The sequence below is a fragment of the Durotheca rogersii genome (assembly GCF_024521655.1).
Source record: "Durotheca rogersii strain YMJ 92031201 chromosome Unknown GGS23scaffold_20, whole genome shotgun sequence".
NCBI classification, from domain to species: Eukaryota; Fungi; Ascomycota; class Sordariomycetes; order Xylariales; family Xylariaceae; genus Durotheca; species Durotheca rogersii.
This window is the reverse complement of record NW_026251251.1, coordinates 659,045-680,535: the sequence shown is the minus strand read 5'-3', so window position 1 is coordinate 680,535 and position 21,491 is coordinate 659,045. Positions and strand designations below refer to the sequence as shown.

The following is a 21,491-nucleotide window of genomic DNA, read 5'->3' as shown; positions in this document are numbered from 1 at the left end:
ATTTTTTTCTGGAAAAAGATAATAAAGCGCTAGAGTATAACGCTCGTCGAGAATCAAGAACGCCCGAGGCGTAATATAAAGAAGGAACGGCGTTAGAATAGCGACGAAACGATAGGTTAAGCTAGGATAATAATACTTCGATAAGGGTACTAAAGGTACTAGCGGTTTACGGAGAAACTACCAGTCTCTTAGCATCGATAAAGGCGCTAGCGGCGCTAGTAATAAACGGAAGGACGCGCCCCCGCGCGCCTTTAGGCGGAGCCCTTTAAACTCCGCTAGCGGTATACGGATAAACGATAGTCTTTAAACGAATAGGAACGGCGTATTATTAATACGTCCTCCGGCGGGGCCTTACGGCTCCGCTAGTAATACGAAAGGATAGACCCCTAGCCTTTAAACGGAAGGATAGGCCCCTAGCCTTTAAACGGCGGAAGAGACCTAGGCCTTTTAGTAATAGACGGAAGGGCGCGCCTTAATACGCCTTTAAGCGGAGCCCTTAGCTCCGCTAGTAAACGATAAACGATAGTCTTTAAACGAGTCGGACGGCGTGCTTTAGTACGTCCTTTAGCGGAAGATAAACGAAGGTCTTTAAACGGCGGTAGACGAACCGACGATTCCGTAGCTACGGAAGCTAGGCTAAACCTAGCAGGCGCTTATACGTAACTTCGTACGCGGGGCTTTAAAGCTTTACGGTTTAACAAGAGGATCAGAACTAGTAGCCCTCGGGGAGTAGTAATACCCCGGGGAACGAAGATAGTAGCCCGGGAAGCGGATAACGTAACCCGGGAAACGGCGAAGGAGAAAAGGCTCTCGGAAGGAATAACTACCGGAAAAGCGTACCCGGTAAGCGAAAAAACCCGGAAGACCTACGGAGGAAATCCCGGGGAAAAGTAGGACCCGGGGAAAGAGCGCCGGGGGGCTAGAAGCGCCCGGTATAATACCCCGGGAAACGAAAGGCCCCGGAAAGGAAACGGCGAAGGAAGAGACCCCGGGGTATAGTATAACCGCCGGAAAGGAAAAGGAGAATAAGGCCATACCCGGGGGGCATTAATACCCCGGGAAACGTACGAACGGAAGGAGGCCTAGGGATATACTAATACCTTAAGCGGCGGAATTAATAACCCGGGGAGTAAGTAACGTACCCTAGGAAACGGAAGCAATACCTAAGGATACGGTACGTATCCTAAGGCGCGAAAAGAAAACGGGTTAGGTTATTAGGGCTAAACGCCGAAGAAAAAGGGCGGCAGGACTAAACGCCGAAAAAAAGGACGGTAGGGCGTACTTTTTTTTTCCAGGAAGGGACCTTATATAATAAGCTACGCCTATAGTAAGGCCCTAGCTAGTACCAGGGCTTAGTACGTAATTAATACCTACGGCGGATAAGGCTAGTTATCGCAAGTACGGCCTACAGGGCATACTTTTTCTCCTTTTTCTCCTCGTCTAGCTTTAGTTTATTAACATACGGCTTTTACCCAGCGAACAGCTCTTAAAACCGTGACACTTTTAGCTTATTTATTTAGCTATAAAACGTTTCTTCATTAAAAACTATATCCCTAGTTAGGATTACTTTACCTAGCCTAGGAACCTAAATTCGGTATAGGTTACTAGTATAATATCCTATTAAATACCCGATATAAGCTCGTAGGTTTACCTTAAATCCTCTCTTATTAAGATCCTAAGTACGCTTTCCTATTAAAGGATACGCGCGATACCTATATATATAAATACCGTTTTAATCCGGTCGTAGGTCGCTCGTTAGCTCCCTTATTACCTCTAGAGTATACTATCTAAAGTACTACTTAAATTAGATATTTAAAAGCTCGTAAGGTATACGAAGATTATATACTTAACTAGGGCTAATATTAATTAGATATACCGCGGCTTTAACGGTTTCCGGCTATAGTTTCTTTAATAACCTTACTTTAATCCTTATCTTAATCGATTTAACGATAATAATTTATTTAACTCTCTTACCCCTACTTATTAACTCCTTAGTATTAACCGGCGGGAGTTCGAAATTAATGCCTTCTTTTACTACCTAAATCTTATATCCGGATATACCTTTAATGCTTATTATTAAACGCTCGTTATCGTAACGTATCTTATAAATTAAGAGTCGGAATTACTTCCGAACCTATCTTTTAAAGAATCGAAGAGTTCTTATTACTAGTAAACCTTACTTACTCTTTAAGGTCTTAACCTATAACATTCTGCTAAATTTATCCCTAATTACTATAAGCTACTTAAATCCGTCGTAACCTTCCGGGTAGTTAAATAAATCCTAATATACCTTTTAAAAAGAACGTAACGAGCGATATATTAATAAACGGCGCGAGATTACTCTCTTACCTATCGCTTAACTATAATATTCGTACTTAATTATAGGTATACCGTTAATCTTAACGTTCCGGGCGTTTTTAATGAAGGCTTTAAACGCCTTAGGATTAAGATACCTTACTCGCTAGTATTAAAATGCCTCGGAGTCTTTTCTCGGTTTAATAGTATCTCTCGATCTTCTCTACCGGACGTTTCTTTCCGGGAAATAAGGTATTACTACGATTAACGCTACGCTACGTAGAATACTCGATAGTATTATAAATAGTATTATAAGTAAAACTTACGAATAAAAAAAGAACTACTTAAATTCGAAAAAGACTAGGTTAAAACGTCGCTCTAGCTTCCTTACTATAATATTTTTCTCGAAGGTTCCATTCTTTAAAGTATAATCTAAACCGTAAAACTAAATACCTATACTACGAAGTTTCGCCTCTAAGATAATATTAACGTAGAAATCTTTAATAAGTACGACGTCTTTAAGCTTTAAATTAAAGGTAGGCTTATTAAATTAATTTAAGATATACTTCTCGATAATCTTACGACCCGTACTAATAATAAGAAAGCTCGTAGTACTAGCTTCGACCGTTTATTTATCTTTAGCGGAAACGAACGACCCCTTTATTAAAAGGTTACGATTATTAATAAAGTAAATTACTCTATAGTTATCGAAGACGGTACTTTCCGATAATAAGTATCGGACTAGGTTTATAATAAAATAAATCCCTATCTAAGTAAATAAGTATATAATACGTAGGTCGATTATTATTACGCTAATATTAATTAATTAAGTAGTAGCGTTATTTCCTCTCCCGTTTCCGGAGCGATTATTAAGTATATTATTTACGGAAACGTCCTACTCCTAGCGGTTAATTTAGTTTCGGAGCTTAGCGTACTTAGGTAAATCGTATCTAGCTTTGATTTTTCGTATAATATTAACCGGAATCGGCTTTAGGTTACGTATAGTTTAATTAGTAATAGATTTTTATAAGGTTTTATAAAAGCGAGCTACCTATAAATATGGTTTACCTTTAGACTTATAAAGGTATTCGTAGCTCGTTACTTTTCCTTAGCCGTTATTATTACTTAATTTCGCTCTTAAAATCGGTCCTTAGTAAGCTATTACGAAAATTTTATAACCTAATTTACCTTTTTACTTATTCTCGGTAGCGAAAGCGTTAAATACGATACTTAATTACTTAAGAGTCTTTAATTATTCGCCGAGTTTATTAGCTTTAATAAGAGTAATTAATATCTATATAACCTAATCGATTACGATCTTAACCTTAACTACTTCGAGGAAATCCTTTGCTCTTATAACGCCCTTAATCTCGTTAATATAATAAGCGCGAGCGTAAAGGAAGGTATATTACTATATAACGTAAAATTACTCGGGATTATAAGTACCTACCTTTACTCTCTAGAGTATCTTACGGTATTCTCGCCTAACGAACGTCTTAATAACGGCTTCGGTAGGAGCTATTTACTTACGGAAGATCTTTACGAGGTTTTAAATAGTTAGGTTAAGGTTTAGGAACTATATCTCTATATTAACTACCTTAAGAAAGCCTATAGAAATAAATACGAAAATCTAACCATAGAAAACCTTATATTACTTATTAATAGCTATAATTTAAGCCTCGATCGTTATTTACTAGAAAACGAACTTATTATACGCTACCGTTTATTACTCTCGAGTTCGATCCTTAGGCCTTAGTAGTTAATCTCTTCGGTCTTTAGTTAGGATCGACGCTTATTCGTAAACGGCTTTCTTATAGTTTTCTTTAAGAAGTTCGTTCTCTTAAGTAATATACTCCTTAAAAATACCTACTACGACTCGAATAGCGTTAAACTTAGCTCCGTTTAGATTAACGTCCTTCTAAATACTAAACTAAATAACTATTAACTTAAGCGTAAGGAACTAACGTAGTTATTTATCGTAGGCTCGTAAGTAAACGTTAATAGGAATCTTATCTAAGGAGAATTCGGACGTATTAATCATTATAGCGAAATAAGTAAGCGATTATTTATTATTAAATACGGAAGTAGAGTACCGGTATAGAAATAAGAAGGGAATATAATCGTAAGATCTAAGAAATAAATAAATATATATTACTTACTTACGTTAAAATAACCTAAGTAATAATAGCTCCTTAAAAGTATCCCGGGCTTATAATTATTACGTAACTAGCGAAAGCTAAGCTTAGGTTAATAGGTTATTCGTAAAGGAAGTAATAAAATACGGATAAGAAGGTATATATTAACTAACTAAAAAAGAAGGAAAGCTATTAAAGAGTATAGAGCGATCTATAGGTATATATAGTAGTGCTTAACTAGCTTAGGTAAGCTAGGTGGTTCCTACTAGGGGTGCATGCCTACGTGACAGATATATAGGACCAAAATACTACGCGTAGAAGCTCTCGCGGTTGGGTACAGATAGATTATATTAACCCTTATTTGAGTCAATAGCTGTAACTAGGTACCTAGGGTTCGGTGCTGAGGCCATCCAAAGCAATCACCCAATTGCGGTTGCATCATCAGTGCCTCCCTAATGCTCTGCTTTGGCTCCGATCCACCAAAATGATTGACGCTCCAGCCCACAACAACGGAGTACAAGTGATCTGAAGCACCAGCTCCAGCCAATACTCACAGCTGTATTATCCGAGTCTATATCCTCTTCTTTCCAATTCAGTGACCCTCTCGGTTCCATCGTACGGTCCCTACACCTATCAGTATCTGGCCTCTTTTCCGTTCGTGTCGGCTGGTTCGCCGAAGTTTTTCCCCATCGCCGACGAATAAAACCCCTTTTCGAGCTCGTCTAACTGCTGGCGCTCATCTTCTATATCTCTCCCGTTCCTCCCCCTCAGGAACAGGATTAGCCAGCCGACGACGACGAGAAACATCATGGGCGCGGAAATTTCGAAGTAGAGGAACAATCGATCTCGCTCCGTAACCCAGCTATAACCCTGGCCGGGCCCGTTGCCGTCCCCCGAGTCCTGCCACCGCAATATGCCGCTGCTGAAGAATGTCTGCCGAGTCATGAGAGCCACGCACATGTCGAGTATAAGTAGAATGCTTACGGCGAGGAAAGTTCCTGGTAGAAACACGAGTGTAAATACGGTGATCGCATGCATCGACACCGTTTGGTGGCCTGTTCTGAGGGCGACGTCGTGCATCTTCTCCGTCATGACATGCATCCTAGCAGCCATCCCGGTGGTGAAATTCGTCGATATTTGCGCGTTCTTCGCGAAGTGCTTGCTGGCCTGCATATTGGCATATTGCTGGGCTGTGTGGAACTAGAAGTTATTGTATCAGTTGCCGGGAGCAAAGGGAGCGGCCGTCGAATCTTAAACCCACCAAATTGCACCGATCTTTTAGTAGGATACTCAGCGTCTCTAGTCTCAGCTGCTGTATCCCGAGCTCTTTCTCGACACCGCGGGCCTTTTCCTGAAATCCCGCCACGGCCGACTTACAGCCACCCTTGATCTCACAAGGAAACCCGTCGCCTTCGGTTATAGTGGCGTAATATTCGATGATATCTTCGATGACACCGCGATTTAGTCTCAACACCATGAGCGCTTCCTGCAGGTGTTCTCCCAGATGGTGTAGCCCCTGTAGCTTTTCGAAAGAGAACACGCGTTCTACGTTGTCGTTGTCATTGTCGTTTCTATTGTCGATCTGCTCGGGTTCTTCGACGATTTGGTCGGCGTGGGTGGGACGCATCAGTTCCGTCTCGGTCACCGTCGACGTTTTCTCCCCTTTTGACATGGACGGAAACCTAATAAGAGAGCTCCACTTCTGACTTAACGGAGAAGACGGTTGCGACTTGGAGGTGGTTGCCCGTGTGCTCTTTTGGTTGATAAACGTGCCGGGCCTGCTAAGAATTGGCACGCTAGACGGCCCAGTGAGGTTGTCGACATCGACTATCAGGACATCCCTTGCCCCTTTTCGAAGTCTCTCGTCCAACTCATTAACGTAGTCTCTCCACTGCCCACCACACCACTCTATCACCTGAAAATGGGCTGCGAGTGATGCGTTAAACGACTTAGTCGGTGTCTGATGCGAGCTAGCGTTCATGTCCGCGCATATAGCTGAGTTGGTCGCGCCCACGATGCGCCCCTCCATAGTTTCGTTACCCTTGATGAAGATCCAGAAGGATTTTCCCGTTTCCACATCGAAGGAATTATACACGATGGTCTGTCGAATAGACCACCCCCACTCCGGAGTAGAAGCCGACCGCTCGACCGAATGGAGATTGTAACAATTTTGGATGAGTCGGCCTGATCGGCCTAGGCGCGGGATGTTGCCCGCGTTTCTGGTATTTGTATCATCTTTACTCAGGTAGCTGCCATGGCGGAAGGCCGTGTAATAAAAACTGCGGAGCCCTTCTTGCCTTCCGCAAGTAAATAGGAGGTCTAGAAAAGAAGGCATCACCTGGTGGTAAGTTGATAGATAAGTGAAGTCGTCTCGTGTGAGCCCCAGCCGAGCCCTTGCGTTTCTAGACCGGATGAAGCTACGCGCATATAATTAGCATTTTTAGAGAGCAGCTATGGTTCTCATGGGTGTCATACACATAGCGACATGCCGGGTCGGGCAGATTACTCTCCTGGCAGTGATTTTTCAAGCTGGCAACATCTGAAGGTTGGTATTCCCCAAATTCTATCGCTGATTTAGTGTCCAGGACAGCTTTCCTACTAGAAAGGGGTAAAAAAGTACCTGAACATTCACTATTAGTTTCCCAGAATTTCAGCAACTTAGGTCTCGGGGCTGTGTCGAACAGCCTCTCTGATTCGTTAAGTAACGCTTCGTAGTATGTCTTCAGGGTGGTCTCCGAGACCAGAGAAAGCTTCAAGTTGGTTGGGTACAACGAAGAGTCTTCGCATGAAGAAAGGAATCGTGACTCGTTATCGTCTTGGTTTGGCACGGGGCTTCCTTTGGACCCCGTCATGTTGCTCGGTCCAGCAGAGTTTAACGGCATAGTTGATAATAACGATGTAATGTGAGTCCCGAAGGCATGAGTAAGACCCGAAGGAACCTAGATTTCCTTCTGCCCGCCGCCCTTTATAGGTAATTATGTCTATCTGGGCCTTTCGGGCGAGGCTATCTGTATTGGGAGTGTGCTGTAGGGAATTGACATTTCGAAATTAAGCGACGAGTAAGCGGGCGCTTACATCTGAGCCTCCGGCGGCTGGCTGGCTGGCTGTAATGCTAGGGCGTATTTTATCGAGGCGCATGCGACAGTGCTCCCTAGATGTATCTGTGTGGAGGCAAAGGCCGTGTTTCATTACCTGTAAGTGGCCTTCTTCTATGTTCGTTCTAGCGTGGCGTGTCGACCTACAGGCAGTCTTGCACCCGAAGATACTATAATGTATTCCTACGTAGCAACTAATCATGTATAACGGGTGTACCCGTGCTGCCTATCCTGTCCGATTACATATCACTCTTCGCCTCAAGATGTACTCATAGGTAGGCTTTCTTTTACATGGAGTTCTCGACGCCTATATTTTTCATTGGCGGGTTTTCCCAGCCTGCGCCCGCCGATCCACAGCTTTGAACCCGGGCTTACTCCCGGTGCCCCTCATCTCAGCCCCTATGGCAGACTGGTGAGACCTCACAATGCACCGGCCTTTCCTATAGGTACCTACAGTCTTTCGCCCCTCATCTCTATCCGTAGGGCAGACTGGTAAGGCTCCATGACGCACTGGCCTCTCCCATACAGCCTTTCGCCCTCCAGAGGGAGTCCTAGAGGGTCTCCGCGGTGCCTCCTAAAAACGAAGGTTGTCGAGGATATAGGTCGTCTCCTCCTAGAAGCCGACCATTAGATAGCCAACAGGAAGAAGTTGTGCGAGTATGGGGAATTCCATTCCTACCTTTGTCAAAGACCGAGGAATGTCAAAGATATACTCTCCGTTTTTGCGCTGCCCCGGCATTAGTTCTCTCGGAACGTTTCCCTACCCTCTTGACCTTTGAGAGTGGCAATTCCTAAAAGACAATACCCACGGTACAAGTAATCTTGCCTGGAAACAAGGTGCCCAAATATTCCTCGAGGGTTGCTTGGACTAGCCGATAGGCGTTGATGGTCTCTAGAGCCATTCCGACTGGTTGGACAACCTAAGATATAATCCTATCTGAAGGATAATTTGAATATGTCATGGACTAGCAATCATCCGCTGGGGTCTCGAGTCCAGTCTCGCCGACGAAGTCCTTCTGTTTTAGGAACAGAGAAGCGCCGAGCCAAGTGCGAGAAATCCGCGCTGCATAGATTTTCGTGTGAACAAGCGGAATCAGGCGTGGGGAAGGACGGTGCGTGTTCATCATCTAGGAGGCCAATGGGTGGAATAACCCCGCTTGCGGCTCAGCGAGTCGGTATTACCTCAGACACCGAAACTGAACCCCACTCCCAGAATTCCTGTCGTACCGAAGTGTGGCAGGCAGAATGCCCCTGGTAGGGGACGAGCCCTGGGCGACGCTGATATAGGTACCTAGAGCAACCCCTAAAGATTCCCCTTTTAATCAGGTAAAAAAAAAGCCAGGATCCCCTTCTTATCCGGACTGTTCCCTATCCTAGACTCCGATAATACACGTAGGCAAGTGCACGTTCTAGAGCTGAATCACATCGGCGCCATCCCATAGTCGCAGCAGCACTAGGAGTAGGTATAGGTTAGGGCTCAAGCCTATCTCGACTGAGCACCAATGCGTGCAATATCGATCTCACGCGCACGCTGCTCTATTCCAGCGAAATCTAATTCCTTCGGGAGCATCGGTTCGAATCCGATCGGCGTCGGTCTTTTCTTTTTAGCTTTATATTACCTTACGTTGTCACTCTCCCTTCCTTCTTCTGATTTTGATCTAGGCTTCCTTCCTCTTGATTTTGTTTTATTTTGCTAGGCCAGCTACCTATTTTTACCATCATATGCGGCCCTTTAAGTTATGCTCGCTCGATGTGCGCACTGCGTAGTTGACGCCTTCTTGTGCATCCCCAGCCCGAGGCCATCGTCACACGTTTTTTTAGGCAGGGCCTCTGGAAGCCAAGTATGATATTAACACCAAGGCAGGAAGTTATCGTAGTTGCGGGTCTGTTGGCCTCACACACGGCAATCAACCGAGATGCACTACCTAGCTGTCGGCACTACAAGGCAATGGGCAAGAAGTTGAGAATTCTCACGCTTGACGCCCTCTCAACTCGACCACTTCTCCTAGCCCAAATCCGCTTGACATTCCGGAGCTAAGCGATGTGAAGACAGCAGAGCCAGGCTTCCGCCGATGGGCAGATTTGAGTGACACCACCGTAGTACCGGCTGTGTCAGATGGCAGGGATACCTCCTCCATCGGCCAGTATGCTCAGCCCAGTTGTCTATTAGGACAAGGACAACAAGCCATCACGACAACTTACTATGTGAGGAAGAGAAGAAGGCGACAGAGGCACCCCAAGGCTCCGCGCACAATGTCCTGCTATAATCTTAGGCAACTCAAGCCTATGAGCCCACGACAGCCTGCTTATATGCCAAGCGGCTCGCCATCGACCATTGGGGATTTTATTCATTTCTTTCTTCTTATTTTCACTCCTCCCTCCTTTCTCCCCGCCTGCCTTCCCGAGGGCACGAATTTTTCCCCAAATTGCACCTCATCCCTCCCTCCCAAAGGCATCCTAAGCTCAGCATCGCCGGATATTTATTTTATCAGGTTACTCCTTCATCTTAATTGTAACCTCGTCCTTCCGCATTCGTTACTATAACCCACCGGGTCTGGTTCCCAGTGCCCCAGCGTTGGCTTCCCCAACAATGCCCCTAGGTGACGTTAGCGGGGGCCAGGCTCGATCTTCTATCTCGTTCGCCCAGTGGACGGGTGACCCGTCCGTCAGACAGGGAGGAGAGGACGGTACTGGTAAATACGTAGACTTTATATCGCATCGCAAATTGAGTGAACATTGGGCATGGTGGCGCGTTCAAGAGGTCCTCCACGGTTTTTATGACGTCACTGCCGACATCCGGACCATAAGAAGCTCATACCTCCGGGTTTTCAGCATTCTCGTCTTCACTGACCGTCTAAAATACATTGAGCATTTCACAGAACACGGTGTCAACGATGAAAGATTGCCACTCTTGCAGCGCCCGGCCTCCTGGCCTGAAAGTAGGAAGCTTGACGCCGTTTTCGGCGACTTCCTGAAGCACCAATGGAAGTTCTGCCCCCTGCAGCTGAGCGCCGGTGCTCTTACAGGCCAGCGGTTGGATCCTCGCCATATTCTTCCCATCCAGGCCAGAACCGTTTTACGGAAGTCCAACGCTATCTCGGAAGTGGTCAGAGTTACCTTCCACTCAGACTGCGTTGTAAGTGTACCAAGCCTAGGAGGCGCGAGATATGGCCTACTAACCTTCATCAGGATCAAGGCTTGCCCACCACCATGGTCCTCAAAGCATACACCGATACGTCGATGGCGCCGCAACTGTACAAGGCCGAAGTCAACGCCTTTACGAAGATTTACAACAGCGCCCCCAATCCCACCACCCCGAAACCTCAGTACATAGTCGAGTTCTACGGAAACTTCATACAGAGTAACAAGCACTACCTCCTGCTGGAATTTGCTAGCGAGGGTAACTTAGATATGTACTTTGAGAGTACATCGCCGCCGAAATCTCCTTGGGGCATGTTTCAGTTCTGGGAGAGCATGTTCAAGCTCATCGGAGGTCTCGTTCTCATACATAACTTGGGCGGTCGCGGTGAGCTAGCTGCTAGTTCATTTCTCGGGTTAGTTACTATGGATGACTATAATACCTAGAGTTACTTACCGTCCTTAGCACCCACCAAGACATTAAACCCGATAACATACTAGTGAATAGCAAGGGGACGCCCGACGAGTACAGCCTGACTCTAAAGATTGCCGACTTCGGTGCGAGCGACTTCTGGAGGGTTTCAGATGGAGACCCCGATGCCCTAGGAATCGATAAAAAGGGGGACCAGGTGTACAGTGCCCCGGAATGCATCGCCAACTACGAAGCTTTGCGTAGGATCATCAATCGGGTTGGCCCCGAAGTAGATATCTGGTCCCTAGGATGCGTCTTCAGCGAGGCCGCCGTTTGGGCCGTCTGTGGCCACAAGGGGCGGGAACGCTATCGGGAAAGCCGGCTACAGGAGACGAAACGTATTGACTCCATACGGGGGACCGGATTCGATGGGTGCTTCCACGATGGAATCGAGCCCCTGAACGCGGTGACCTGTATACACGAACACATTCGCAGAAGCAGACAAGCCTGGGACACGATAACTCCCAAGATTACTCAATTAATCAGCGAGTCAATGCTTCTAGATTCCATGGGACCGCGGAAGACTGCGAGGGAATTGTTACTGCTCTCTGGACGGCTGCTCCAGACAGCTCGCGACGAAGCGTTTGGGGCTAGTCATACACCAGTTCCACAGCTACTCGTGCTTGATCAACCAGCCCTGCCACCCATCCCGCCCCCCCCTGACACGAGCAAAATTACCATAGAAGAGGTCCAGAGATACCGCAGCGATATGAAACGTCGTCGGCCACCGAACGAACACGTTGCCACCGCTTGCGAATCATTGCAGAGGCAGATCCGGGGCCGAGACCACGTGTTTCTGATAGATGATTCGACGTCGATGAAAACGAAATATCGCAACGATGTCGTCAATACCTTCATCGCCTTGTCCTACGTAGCAAAGAGAATCGACGGGGACGGGATCGACCTTTTCTTCACTTCGGAGCCGTCGAGGAGGTACCATAGTCGTCACACGTCGAAACTTACCGAGGAACTTCAACTACACTACCAGAGCGCTTCTAACAGCAGGGCTACAATGGAGGCTAGCGTTAGTGAGGTTATCGACTACATCGTTAAGAAGCTGCCAAGCTCCTTCTCCAAATCCTTGACGGGTCTACCGGGCATCTCACACTGGCTCGCGGGGCGGCCGAAGATCACGCTCTTTGTCTTCACCGACGGCCTGTGGGGGTGTCCAGCGGCTATCTCCCGGGTGGAGAATCAGATCGAGAGACTCAGAAACGAGCTCCAGGGGCGGGGGCTGAGTAGAGTCTGGGTGGCGATACAATTCATCCGCTTTGGTGATGAGGGCATCGAATACCTCAGACATCTCGATAATTTCGACCCAAGCTGGTACGTGGTACCTACCGTATCTACGTCCCTCTCCCTGCGTCAACGGCGATCGCGCCGTCGATTCTTCCTCCGCTCACGCCCTAAATATGCCTCCGTGCGTCTGGTAGCGACCCTGCTAATCACCATACGCGTACAGGGATATAGTCGACTCAAAGTCCCACAAAGACCATGTGCTGGACATGTTCATCGGTAGCATAGACGAGGAGGTGGACAACAAAGATGACTACACCTACGAAGGCACATCCGCTAGAGATTCCTCACCCAACTCTGCGAGTGGCGCCTAGTCAGATGTTCGCACTCGAAAATAGGGGAACATCCTCGGGCATCCCGAAAGTCCAAGATCACCGACCGGTCGTAAACTACTCCTTCAACTCACGCCGATCTCAGGCCGACCACGCCCCTCGCCTTCACTGGCGCGAGGCCGATCCCCATCTCTCTCTAACCCAACCTCTCAGCTCACCCTAAGGAGGCCCCACCCCACACACTTGACGAGTACTAAGTGTCGATATCTAGTAGGCCAGCCTGGAAGGCGACTTACTCGACTCGACTCCAACTAAGGATGAACTGACCTGTTCTAAACTGATCCGTTCTAAACCGCTGTTGACGAAGCCCCCCCACCCCCCACCTCATTGCCCAATCATGGGTAGGTATACATAGGAGGCTAGGAACCAAGTTCTGTAAATGTGAAGGAAAAAAAAAGCTCTATACTGTCGTCGGCGCGTAGGTAGACCAACGCCCTGGGTGTATGATGAGAGAAAAGCCATAGCGATGCCTGGAAGAACTCAGTGTACTGCTTTACGGCCCGCGGGGAATCACCGAAGGCGCACGCGACGGTAGAAGGGTCTGTATCTAGCAACTCGACTTATAGGAGAGAGGGAGGGTGCTATACCTACGTTTTCGAATGCATATGCATATCTATCTCGGCTAGTGTTGTGGTTACGTCCTCTCTATACCGCACTGTGGTGGGGTAATGGAAGATCCTTGTCCGCTGCCAACCTAATCAGCCCTCACGCGTAGACCTAGGGCAACAACATAGACCGGGCTGAACCGGGTCCATTGGCAAGAATATACTGACTCGGGATTGATCCACCTACGGCGTCGCTTCAGTCCGCCCTCCTCGATACAATACCGCCACTCTCATACGGCAGATCACTGGGGGAGGGGGAGTGGATAACAAAGGGATTGGGGTGGTAACTTGAACGGCACTTGGAATAGTGGGCTACGTGACGAACAACAGGTCCGGTACAGCCTTCTCAAACGGTGGCCTTCATCGTTTACGCCGGCTCCCAACTTCATGACAAATGACGGTCAACTATTTCAAAGACTAGTGGATACAAATCGCACTTCATAAATCATCATTGGCATTGGACGGCTCCTACATACAAACAACCTGGGTATTGGCTGTATTCAATCCCACAGCCGGACGAACCCAACTCCGAGATGCCATCCCGTGGGCAAACCCGTAGACCGACCATATGCGAGCCTTACTTGCTTCGCGCCCGGAGCCTAGATCGGGCCTGGACTTCGGCGGCTCCCGTGGTTCACACCAAGATGAAGTCAAGCGAATAGGGTTGAATAGATACAAGAATTGAAGTCGAAATAACCCCCTTTTGTCGAAAAGAGGCAGGTGCATTAGACAGACATGTGTAAGGGTCCCGAGAGAATTCATATTCCGCGGAACCACAAAACACCGATGCCTAAAGCTCTGCAAAGAAGTAAAATACCGAAAATCCGCAGTCATAGCTTTTCCTCCTGCTCCTATCTGCCAATGTTCCGTGTGTCATCGATAATCGTGACCATGAACGGCGATTTTGCGCGAGAGCCGCCCGAAAATGTCGGAGGGGCGTAGGGCGACAAGCACAAGCGCAATACTATGGTCTTGGGTAAATTGTGTATGGATTACACACTATGAGAATCGAAAGAACACTTCTGGATCCGCGTTATACGGGGACATTGCTAGAGAGCTAGACGCTAACAAGCGAACGTCCCGGCAGATGATCGATTTACACAACTACGGTGCTCATCCCCAAAGGCTGGAGGACGTTGCTTGCGTAGGCACCACCAACATTGCCTAACAAAGAAATTAGTTTTGCAACGCAACGAGACCAGGGGGGCTGTTACGTACCTGCAGGGCCATAGTTGCACACGGTGTACCAGGCGTCGAAGTCATCATACATAGTCCCCTTCTCGCAGAACTGGGATGCGCAGCCAAGCTCCGTAGACGATTTCCACAGGAGCTGCGAATAATGTCCCCAAGACTCGAACGAGGACATATCCGGCGTGGCTTGTCCGTAAAATTGAGGAAGGAACTTGGAGAATTCGCCGTTGTACCACATATCGGTGACCGCCATCTTGACGGCGCCAGTGGCACCGAGGGCGGCAGCTCCAGAGCTTTGCGCCCAGTTGGCCAAGTTCTGACCATAGCCTCCGTCGCCTTGGTTCCTAAACAATTATCAGCGACTGAAATCATCGCTATCTTCATTCAACCTACATATCATGCGCCATTATGCACGTGGCAGCGGTTGCGGCAGCGTAGCCAGCAAGCTTCTCGCTCCAAGTCACGTCGGTGGAGGAATGGTTGGAACGGTGAATGTTGTGGTGATAGATGGCCGCACCAGAAAAGTCATCATCAGCAGGCTCAGGAGCCGGGGATTCGGGTGCCTGTGCGACAGGCTGGGCAGTGGTAGGCTCAGGCTGAGCTGTTGTAGTAGGCTCGGGCTCGGGCTCAGGATCAGCCTCCGGAGTCTGGGTAACAATGACAATAGAAGGCTCTGGAATGGTCGGAGTTGGCAGCGGTGCGTCTGGGTATACGGTAACAATGACGATGGAGGTCTCAGGGGTTACCACCGCGGCATCTGGGCGGCGATGCTTCGCTTCGAAGAGGAGCGTCGGCTGAGCCTCCTCGCTGCCAGTGACGGTAACGGTCGTATAGTCGACAACCCAGGTGGTTTCTAACTTCCGCTTCTCTAGGGGGCTACCCATAGCCAACACTGCGGCGCCAGCAGCGACCATGATGGAGGACTTCATCTTGATTTCTCAAGTTCTAAAGGAGCGACAACTGTAAGGATGTGAGTACACTTCCGTGTATTTTACCAGCCGTAAACAGTGAAAGGTTGAATGGTATATGAAATGAGTGTAGTTGCAGCGAGAGCGAGAGATTGCCCGATCTACCGGCGTCTCATGGTTGTGGAAAAGGTCAGAGAGGAAACAGAGGAAAGAAACAAAATACGACGGTGCTGTGAGCCCAGTTTTAACCCAGTGCCGGTTTGTTCGAGCTATGTTGGCCAACGCGGTCCAGGCAACGCTAGAGCCAGGGGGCACTCTTTGTTCCAAAATTGGGCTTTGTTAAAGATAAATATGGACGACTATTCTTGCCCATGAGATGAGTGGGGACAAAGCTTGGATTGTTGGCTTCGCACATATAGACCACGCGATCTGAGCAGCCTTTACGCAGAAGGATCGAGATAGGCAATAAGAAATGCAAGAACATACCTTTCTGTTTATATCTGGGTCTTGGTGGAGCAGTGGTGAAGACGAGCAGTTCAGATCCAGCTGGCAGTGGAGATGGGGCAACTTATAGTACCCGACGAGACCACGAGGGTATATCAAGACAACTGATGCTTAAGCTCGAATTGGGCTTGCGTGGTCCGACAGTGACAGAACTTGTCCAACTGATGACCTCCAGGTTGGACGAACGTGGGACAGAGAGTGAGTTGCTTTCTAGAGCAGGTCGATCAACTGGGTGGGCGGCTGGCGTCCGAGTAAGGAATGACTGGAGAGAAGGGAACAGATGTAAGAAGGAATCTACTGTTGACCAGGCACTCCAAACAACGGTCAGTTTGGCAGGCTGTTGGAATAGGTCGACAGTCAAGACAGGGCGTGAGATAGGGGAGGTATTTAAAGGAATGAAAGTTCGCCAAAGCGGACACAAAGGAGTGGAAGTGGTTGGTCGGAAGTGAGGTCTCACGAACGCGATGAATTCTGGAGTCAGGCCGAACGTGCAGAGGGGAAAAAAGAAGGGGAGAAGAGGCGGCACTAGGCGAGGAAAGGGGGGGGGTTGATGTACCAAGGGAACAGACGCGACTTTTCGCCAACGTAACGAAGGGGAGAAATTACATAGTACCTGGGTACCTGGGCTGCCCTATGAACTTGATGGGAAGGGAAGATGAAAGGGGACAATTGTTTGCTGGGCACCTGCTGTGTGCCTGCTGGCGCCGGGGCAGGTGCGACAGGGGTATATACCGGGATGGCCCGGGCTGTTATGCGCCTAGTAGCCAGGTACCCCGAGAAGCTGAGTGGCTAGGCCACTGCCGCACCACAGCGGGCAGGATGCGAATGGTTGATCCTAGCGTCATTTGGACTGGCGGGATGTTATAATGAGATACTGGTAGGTACCTAGGTACCTACCTCCGAGCAAACGAAGCGCCTAAGTTATACACCTTACCTAGCAGATGGCAATTTAGTACCTGGGTACTTCCTAGGAGGAGGTCGGTACCTAATTTACATATAAGGTACCTTATTATTGTTACATCTAAGGTGCCTAAGGTTCTTGGAGGTCCCTAGGTATACTGATACCTCCTACTAGTTAGGGTGTTATTACCCTTATGCATGCCTCTATTCCTAAGTCTAGTAGGGGGTAGTTAAGCCGCAATACAGTGCCGGGTAGGGAGGTAGGTACCTACCCGCTCCATCTTTCGACTAGCATAGTTAGGTACCTAAGGTAGGAGGTAGGTAGGTATCGATGCAGACACATAGTACATCCGTCCATAAGAGCAAAGTACCAGATGCTCCCCTGTGTTTTTCACCGCTGTCTCTACCTATCCCCATGGACGGCCCATGGGGCTGGATAGGCACCTAGCGCCAGATGGAAATGCAATGCGGAATTTCACTTGATCCGCAAGCCAACCTGTCGGTTTCTTCAGTAGAGAGGCCTATCAGAATCACATGGGACAGCGATGTGCAAACGGCCTCCCTGCACTAGGTAGGTGTTATCGTAGGTAGGTAGGTAGTATTGTGTGGGGTCGGCTACAACCTTACGCACCTACATAACCTTGAAGGGGTATGTGCCTCGAGGCGTCCAAGGTACCTGAGATAGGGAATACATCTAAGGTACTTAACTACCTGTAGGTAGGATAGGCTACTGTATGTAGGTATTCGTCCGTCCGTCTTAGCCCGTTGGGGTAAGATTTTCGTTGTTCTCTTTCCTTTCGTTTTCTTCTTTTCTTCTTCACCCTCTCCGAGCCAGATCCCCTATCCTTCCCCCCGGTTCTGCTAGTTCGGGCCATCCTCCTTCGGCATAGATTTAGCCGTTCTGAGATTGCCATTATTTTGCATCGGACGAGTCATTGGCTGGGAGGTTATGGTCCCTGCGTCTTGTCGCTCCAGACTTTGTGCCGGTGCACAGCGCAGCCAGCCCGTGCTCCTCGATAAAATCACTCGACTCCCCTAACCTCCGTACTTAGTGTGTTTCCAACCCCTGCTGCAAATCTGGTGCCTTGCAGCTTTTCTCGCCTCTCGACGCTTAGAGGCCAGACGGTCCCAACCTTGTTTCCTCAGGCGCGGGGCTAACAAGATGTGCCCCAGAACGGCAAAAGGGAAGGCCAATGGTTCGCCTCAGCCGCCCAGCTGTCTGTTCCAGCCCTCCCAAGAGGTACCTACCTAACTAAGTAGCCTGCGCAACCAACGTATAACGTACATCTATGTGGGCACTCGCAGACATACCGTGCCTTAGGTGCCTTGGGTAGGTACATATCAAACCCTTCCTACCTGTAGGTACTTTAGATATATGGCACCTACTCATAGGAACCTTAACAAATCTACGATGTGTACATATTACGTGTAGTCTGGGGAGCAGAAAGGCCCGCATCCTGATCTCCCCTTTAATATGTACGTACAGATATCCTTAGGCACCTTACGTAGGCGCCTACCGACCTAACCACTGTGCAAACAATGGAGTGCACACACGCCGGTACGTACTTCAGTTAGGGACGTAGCAACTCCGATGTGTGTGTCAGGTACCCTGGGCAGGTGGGTAGAGGTATGTATGCACTGCTTCTAGGCACACATTATAGGTATTTGAGACTGGTTGGATAGGTTCTTATTGCAAGACTTAGGTACCTGAGGTATGTGTAACAGACTGTTCAGACTACATAGGGACCTAACATGATGTTATGTACCTAAATTAGTGTCTACACTACTATAGGTACCTTCTAGTGTAACCGGAAGGCCTGAAGACACATGTGGTGCGTGCACGCACTCGTCCGAAAATTGATTGCGGGACTCCCGATCCCACAAACGACGTTTCACAGATGATTGCATCAATTTATTGAGCGCCTCCACGAGTCTGACATTATGTTTATAGCCTCGACACAGTATTGCTTCTATATTCGCATATGTACATGCAATTCAGAGACTACCAGCTATGGACTCCGTCTGACGGCCGCGTAACCTGTCTGGACGATTGGTTCCTATCCTGCTTGACCAGCACCAGCACGCCTCATCAAACGAATACTGGTGTTGTTTTTCCAGAGCCAAGTGTCCAACCTCAGCAAATCACGAAGCACAGTGCAGGTGGGAAAAATAGGTAAAGAGGGGCCAGGGGCCGCGTCAACAGCCTCCCTCGGCGGCATCACCGCGCCCCTCGAGGCTGCTTCTCCTCTCATCCACAGGCTGCGGCAAACTAAGGATGAAACGTTTAGGCCGCCGCCACCCCAACCATCACTGCTCACTGTCGGGTGACAATGCCCACTCCCCCGAGCCTTATCATGAGGTTTTCCTGACAAAAAGGTGAGATAGGAAGTGCCAAGCTTCAAGGTCTTCCTCTATGCCTAGCAGCAACCTCACAATTTTAGCAAGCCGCTCCTATATCATATAATTATCCCCCGCATCGGATGATATAACCCGACAGCAATCGTAACCGCAACCGCAAACGAAACAAACACAATCCCTATAGAGGCAGGATGCTGTTTTTTTCGGAGCGCATGTTTCGCACTTAGACTCTCGCCTAAAAATCTCCCACTCCAATTCTCATCAAGCCGAAGCTTCCCACATCGGTCTCGCCATTGTTTATTTCGGGCCGCTTGGATCAACTGTACTTGAGATTGTCCACATGTATCACGGCGGGGAGGCAACGCAGAGTGATGACGGCTTCGGTTGGTGGTCAATATACTTGGGAGTCCAGCTGGGTGCCACGTGCTTACTCACACAACCCACACTCGATACGACTTCTCCTCCCACTCGTATACATGTCTATCATCCGATCTCCTCCGTATACGCCCCATCCGTGACTAGCTACTCCGGGCCTCGTATAGATTGCCAATTGTCGATCTGCTTGTCTCTATTTCTATCCTAACCCCCCCCGGCGAGACTTCTTCCAGCATCCTTCTGTGCATCGGTGCCCACCCGTAGCCAAGGGGTATAGGTAACTACCATCGGATCTACAACCGTTCGCACTATCATATCTGTGGTAGAAGCATATCGCCTCTTAGCCTGGCATCTGTGCGGATTCCTCGCCTGCGATATTGAGAGACTTACTTAGAATCCCCGCCGGCATAAGACGTACGCGCAACGCTTATCGGTTACGAGCAAAGTGGACTGAGGTACTATTGCGCCATTTGGATTTCACGGCCAGAGCTTGCCTTCCTAGAATCCGGTTAGATAGAGAGGATAGTTTCCTGAAATGTTTTGTGCACCAGACGGGGGGTTACGTCCTCGAATCCAGGTCATGGACGTAGGTACTAGGTACTATCAAATCAGTCAACACTCACGGGTCGGTATGAATGACGTCCCATGTCTTAACCCTGCCACCACTTAAACTCCGACGCGATGTCCTAGATACCCAGTCTCAAAATGAAGCTGTCTTAACCGTCGCATGCGTTACTCGTATACGCATACGCGACAGTATTCTCGTTCGACCTAGGCACGGTACGGCGCCGCCGTTAAGAGAGTTGAACTATCCGGACGGTTAAGCTTCCGGCAGCACAACAACGTTGCCTTCAACCCCAAGAAGGCAACCTTTTTCTCTTCTTCTAGAATCACCTGTGGTCGCCCTCCCGACGTTTTAATAGGCCTGGTATATGTCCACTTCTTGTCCCAAGTTGAGACAGGAAATGACTAGATTCAGAATCCACCGTCCGACAGTAACTAAATCCTCGCCTATCATGCGGACGTTGACATGGTAAATGGTTCATCAGAACTGGTTCTAGGCCCGTCCTGGCTTACGATGGGAAAACCCACAGCGTCGGCCATGTAGACACAATGGCACTCGCCACCAACCAGAAATCCACGTCCTTTAATGAGGAGGGTAATGGAAGCGTGATCGTTGGTTTAGCTATCGCCCATGAAGGCTTCAGGGAGTGGTATCCCGGAATTTCCAGTTTGGAAGTTGTGTCACTTTGGCAGGACCATCTCTATTGTTCAGAATGGCGCGACGACAGCAAGGGGTTCGAATACCGGCGACGTTAAAAGCAACGAAGTCATAACTCGCTCGGCTGGCCCAGGGATTCGGACGGGACGGCGAAGAAAAGAGGGGGCTTCCTACGCATTGTAGGCCGGCCGCGCCGAGTTTGTTGAAGGGTTCACAACCCACACAGGGTTATCAAAGAGGTAACGCGCACAAACACGTACGCCTGCCATATGCCACCCACGAAAATTCTAAGACTGATGTCTCATATGAAACAGCCAGCAGCCAGCAGCCTTCCGGTCGAGCGGTTCGTAGACGGCGGGACCACGGCCGTCACACCGCGACTGCTATACAACGACCCTAGGCCGTCAGCAGTTCTTCATCATAACACCTATGTATTCCCAAGCATCTAGCCGTGTCCCGTGAGCGTGGGAGCTCGTGGAATTAAACCTTTTCGGGCAACATCGTCCAGCGTAACATACCTACTCCGCAGTACACCTGGTGTCATGGACTGCTACCAGGTCCTCGTACAGCAGGCCCGGTGGGGTGTGCGTGCTACCATAGCAGATTTTGCAGAAGCGCCACCTCAGCTGCGCCAGAAGGCATACTTGCGTGGATAAGAATGTGTT

General features: G+C 48.7%; 3 protein-coding genes across 3 annotated transcripts; 1 reads left to right on the top strand and 2 right to left on the bottom strand.

The window, feature by feature from the left end:
* Positions 1 to 4,760: 4,760 nt before the first annotated feature.
* GGS23DRAFT_578793 (uncharacterized protein) lies at positions 4,761 to 7,647 on the bottom strand. The gene is made up of 4 exons (XM_051517013.1): positions 7,051 to 7,647; positions 6,906 to 6,993; positions 5,692 to 6,847; positions 4,761 to 5,630 (listed from the first exon to the last, which is right to left on the bottom strand). The coding sequence occupies exons 1-4, from the start codon at positions 7,310 to 7,312 to the stop codon at positions 5,064 to 5,066; spliced, it is 2,073 nt and encodes a 690-aa protein (XP_051369817.1). The 5' UTR covers positions 7,313 to 7,647; the 3' UTR covers positions 4,761 to 5,063.
* Positions 7,648 to 9,996: 2,349 nt separating this feature from the next.
* On the top strand, positions 9,997 to 13,427 carry GGS23DRAFT_209034 (uncharacterized protein). The gene is made up of 4 exons (XM_051511865.1): positions 9,997 to 10,661; positions 10,715 to 11,079; positions 11,130 to 12,461; positions 12,598 to 13,427. Exons 1-4 carry the CDS (start codon positions 10,116 to 10,118, stop codon positions 12,743 to 12,745), a joined length of 2,391 nt encoding a protein of 796 aa, XP_051369816.1. The 5' UTR covers positions 9,997 to 10,115; the 3' UTR covers positions 12,746 to 13,427.
* A 1,037-nt stretch (positions 13,428 to 14,464) lies between these two features.
* GGS23DRAFT_598982 (PR-1-like protein) lies at positions 14,465 to 15,488 on the bottom strand (the record flags this gene model as incomplete). The annotated part of the gene is made up of 3 exons (XM_051518863.1): positions 14,465 to 14,532; positions 14,587 to 14,903; positions 14,953 to 15,488. 3 exons carry the CDS (start codon positions 15,486 to 15,488, stop codon positions 14,465 to 14,467), a joined length of 921 nt encoding a protein of 306 aa, XP_051369815.1.
* Positions 15,489 to 21,491: the final 6,003 nt, after the last annotated feature.

Coding starts and splice junctions, on each gene's coding strand:
- GGS23DRAFT_578793 (XM_051517013.1), bottom strand. CDS start 7,312: ATGCCGTTAAACTCTGCTGGACCGAGCAACATGACGGGGTCCAAAGGA. Junction 6,994..7,050: donor AACTAATAGTGAATGTTCAG/GTACTTTTTTAC, acceptor AATCAGCGATAG/AATTTGGGGAATACCAACCT. Junction 5,631..5,691: donor TAAAAGATCGGTGCAATTTG/GTGGGTTTAAGA, acceptor AATAACTTCTAG/TTCCACACAGCCCAGCAATA.
- GGS23DRAFT_209034 (XM_051511865.1), top strand. CDS start 10,116: ATGCCCCTAGGTGACGTTAGCGGGGGCCAGGCTCGATCTTCTATCTCG. Junction 10,662..10,714: donor CCTTCCACTCAGACTGCGTT/GTAAGTGTACCA, acceptor AACCTTCATCAG/GATCAAGGCTTGCCCACCAC. Junction 11,080..11,129: donor GCTGCTAGTTCATTTCTCGG/GTTAGTTACTAT, acceptor TACCGTCCTTAG/CACCCACCAAGACATTAAAC.